The sequence below is a fragment of the Helobdella robusta genome (genome assembly GCF_000326865.2).
Source record: "Helobdella robusta unplaced genomic scaffold HELROscaffold_62, whole genome shotgun sequence".
Taxonomy (NCBI): domain Eukaryota; kingdom Metazoa; phylum Annelida; class Clitellata; order Rhynchobdellida; family Glossiphoniidae; genus Helobdella; species Helobdella robusta.
Window position 1 is genome coordinate 903,013 of NW_008705346.1, and position 3,982 is coordinate 906,994.

Consider the following 3,982-nt stretch of genomic DNA (forward strand, 5'->3'; position numbering starts at 1 on the left):
AACAACATCGACAAACAACGACGCAAAAACGACAAGCAACTCCATAAAATCATACAAATAATATGCAATTCAATTAAGTAGCACACACACAGACACACACACTTAAAAACACACACAAATACACACACACACACACAGATATGCAATTCAATTAAGTAGCACACACACAAACACAAACTTACACACGCACAAACTTACAAACACACACACACACACGCACACAGACAGACACGCACACATACATACAAATAACCAGAAGGAGAAGAAATCCCAAAGGAGTTTGATAGCAATCAGAGAGAACAAGGCAGAGTTAATCTAACCGGGCGCTCTAGCGTGAAATATTAATTCTAAAATAATGCACTGATGTATTGGCACTCTTGTTCGGCGAGTTTCTGACTTTCGTTCTATCATCATCTTCATTTTAGCTACACACGCACACGCACGCACGCACACACACACACGCACATACACACAAATTCCTGCACAAACTTATATACGTATTTTTTCAATGTTATTTTATTTAAAAACAAGTCTTCATCGGTTTTAAATAGAATGAATTTTTTTTTTTTAGGAATTTATTTGAAAAACAAAGAAAAACCATATTTGTCCAACAAGCATTCTTAATAATAATAATAATGAATAATAATAATAATAATAAATAATAATAATAAGTTGATCACAAAATTGGTCTGCTTAAATTTTTGTAACCTACGCCCACGCAGGTCAGGAGTAATTTGTCCTCGCCCCGACCTACGTCCTTGACCTCTCTGGGGTCAATCTTGAAGGTCACGCCAAAGAAATCACGTAAGTGACGTAGGTGGTGGATCCTGAGAAAAATTGATAAATGGATGGATGGTTGGATGGATGGATGGATGACGAAGTGGATGAATTGATGAATGAATGAATAAGCAAACGAATAAATAAATGAATGAATGAATAGATGGATGAATTAAAAATTTGAATAAAAACCTAAAAAAAAACTAACGTATAATCTGTTAATGGGCCGACGAGAAGTTTAGAAACATCTTTATCGTTGAGAACCATCAAGGTGCTTGCTAGGCACTGGTTGTTCGAATCAACACAACCACCCTGTAACCATTCATTCATTCATTCGTTCATTCATTCATTCGTTCATTCATTCATACATACGTTCATTCATACATTCATTCATTCATACATTCATTTATACATTCATTCAACCAACCATTCAATCCAGCAATCGATCAATCAGTCAGTCAATCATTCATTCATTTATTCATCAATTAATCAATCAGTTAATTCGCTCAATCAATCAAAAGTCTTTAATCATAAATATGACCAAACCAAAAAAAAACCTTCGAAATTTCTAGAAGTAACTTGATTGCAGCTTCTTTGCCAATATCTTCTGGAAGGCTTGGTCCTGATGATGATCCTAATATAAGAATAAATGAAGGAATGAATAAATGGATGAATGAATCAAGCAAGCAAATATACCAGTTAACAGACAACCAACCAAAAAAAACCAATCGGACCATCTTTCAATCAATCAAAATCCATCAAAAAAAAAGGGAAGAATAACATTAAGAGGAGCAAAACACATAACACAAAAACCTTTGGCATTGGACATTGCTTCACTGCAATAACACACTCCTGTCTTGGTTTCTGCAACTAAAGTTATACCAAATCCTGGAGACCTTGAGGGAATAATAATAAAAATTATTATTATTATCATAATAATAATAATAATCATCATCATCATCATTATCATGTTAGCCACGACTATAATCATCACAATTACCACCACCACCACCAGCACCACAATCACCATCAAAACCCAACAAACTTCCCAGCCGATGGTCCCTTCCTGTGATCCGAGGTTATGAAAACATCTGACAGCATGCAGCCACTAAGAACTTCCTTAGCTCCATCGGTCATCCTCTTACAATCAGCTGGCGACACCCGACAAGTCCAAGCCACACCCCTTATTCTCTTGACCAATAGGCTTGAAGGATTCAGATTCAACTGGAGTGATCGAAGTTTGGGCTTGGTCGGGCATGTGAAGTTAATTTCACCCCCAGCTTCTGGTAAGCAACCCCGTTTGTTGATCTGTCGATATTGTATCATGATACATATAGAAAAAATTGTTGATCTGTCGATTTTGTATCATGATACATTTAGATAAAGTTATAACCTAGTAGCAACTAAATTTCAATGTCTGGTTTAGAAAGAGAGACAAAATATTATTACCTAAAAAATTTAAAATGAAGTTCGCTTTTAAACTTTATTTTAGGTCAATCATTCAGATAACCATTCAAACAATGAATCAAATATATGAAAAATTGTTTAAATATTAAAGGTTAAGTTCACTTTTAAACTGAGGCCCTCGTCAGAGCCGAGAAACAATTTCAGGACGGGTAGCGTAGCGAACTGTATTGAATCGACCTACACAGTAATTTAATTTATTTTTACAAATATAAATATTTTTATTTTATTATTATCTTATTATTAAATTATTTTGATAATTTGGTTGTTAAAAATACATGAATAAAATCAAGAATAATAAATAAATAGAAATAAAAATAGAACAGAAATGGTTATGATAGCAAATGAATGAATGAATGAATGAATGAATGAAAGAATGAATGAAAGAATGAATGAATGAATGAATGAATAAACAAATGGAAAATGAAATAAACATAGCACCTACTGAGATGTCTTGTTGGTTATTAGTTACACCAGTAAGTGTGATGTCGAGAGGTTTTTTCATGAAAGGTGCCAGGTAGATCACTAATTCTAAATAGTAACCTAATCAGAAGTGACATTATAATATTATAATTATTATCTGAAAGTTGTGAAATAATTATTATTTTTATATATTGGCATAATTTTCTATTTGTATCACTTCTAATCCTCATATTAATTTAAACTTGAAAAAATTATACGGTTATTAAAATTAATTTAATTACCAATTCCCCGGCTAGTGTGGCAGTCGTGTTGGACCCTCCCTCCGTCAAGTAAGCCAGGATGATACGTCAGGCTGGTGGCTGTTTAAAAGTGAATTTAAATTTTAAAGTAAAATTGTTTTGTTGTTTTGTTTCAATTTACTGAAGCAGCAGCAACAACAACAGATAACAACAACAGCAGCAGCAGCAGTAGCAGTAGCAACAACTACAACAACAATAGCTCCCACTCTAACTTACTATCTTCGCTGAACATGATGGTTGCACCTTTACTGAGTTTTTCAACTAGTTTCATTAAGTCGACCTCGAAAGCTGTCAGTTTGTTAGTTTTTAATTAAATTATAATACATATTATTATAGTAAAATTATACATTTGTCGTCTACCTACGATTTTTCATTTTTAATCTATTAAAGATTCTTACACAGATTTGATTGAACAGAAGAAAGAAATAAAAAAATTATCAACTAAAATAATAAATAATTAAAAAAATAAAATATAAATTAATTAATTAAAATTAAAATAAATGATTAGATGCCAGAAAAAAATTAGTACAGAAATCAAGTAAAACGTCTCAACAAAACTAATATATTCAAAAAATATAAATTATATGTAAACAAATAAATCTAAAATTAAAATTTTATTATTAATTAAAATTAAAAAACTAGTTAAAAACTCACGTGAAACTCCAACTTTATCATCAAACTGACGGATTTTGTGAACCTTCAAAGAGCGGCCACTCAACGTAGCCAACAAAACTCTCTGTCTAAAAAAATTGCAACCTTCGTACGTCAGCATCTGTCCCTTGTTCGCCATTTTTTTATTAAATTTATTAAAGCTAAGTTGAAAAACATGCGTAGCGATATTGAGGCAATGTTTACATAGTAAAAGTAGAATTCCATTAACTGGTGCAGCTATTTAACTTCATTGACTTATTGGCTTACGTACAAAATTGCATGGGTTTCAATAAACAACTAACACTAAATATTTACTTGACTTTTTTAATATGTCTAATATATATGAATATATATAAATATATATGATG

General features: G+C 31.9%; 1 protein-coding gene across 1 annotated transcript; it reads right to left on the reverse strand.

Annotated features, from left to right (window-relative positions):
- Positions 1–557: 557 nt before the first annotated feature.
- HELRODRAFT_115371 (hypothetical protein) lies at positions 558–3,753 on the reverse strand (the record flags this gene model as incomplete). The annotated part of the gene is made up of 10 exons (XM_009029850.1): positions 558–827; positions 986–1,089; positions 1,335–1,411; positions 1,591–1,673; positions 1,823–2,085; positions 2,347–2,421; positions 2,687–2,784; positions 2,946–3,023; positions 3,180–3,251; positions 3,618–3,753. 10 exons carry the CDS (start codon positions 3,751–3,753, stop codon positions 677–679), a joined length of 1,137 nt encoding a protein of 378 aa, XP_009028098.1. The 3' UTR covers positions 558–676.
- Positions 3,754–3,982: the final 229 nt, after the last annotated feature.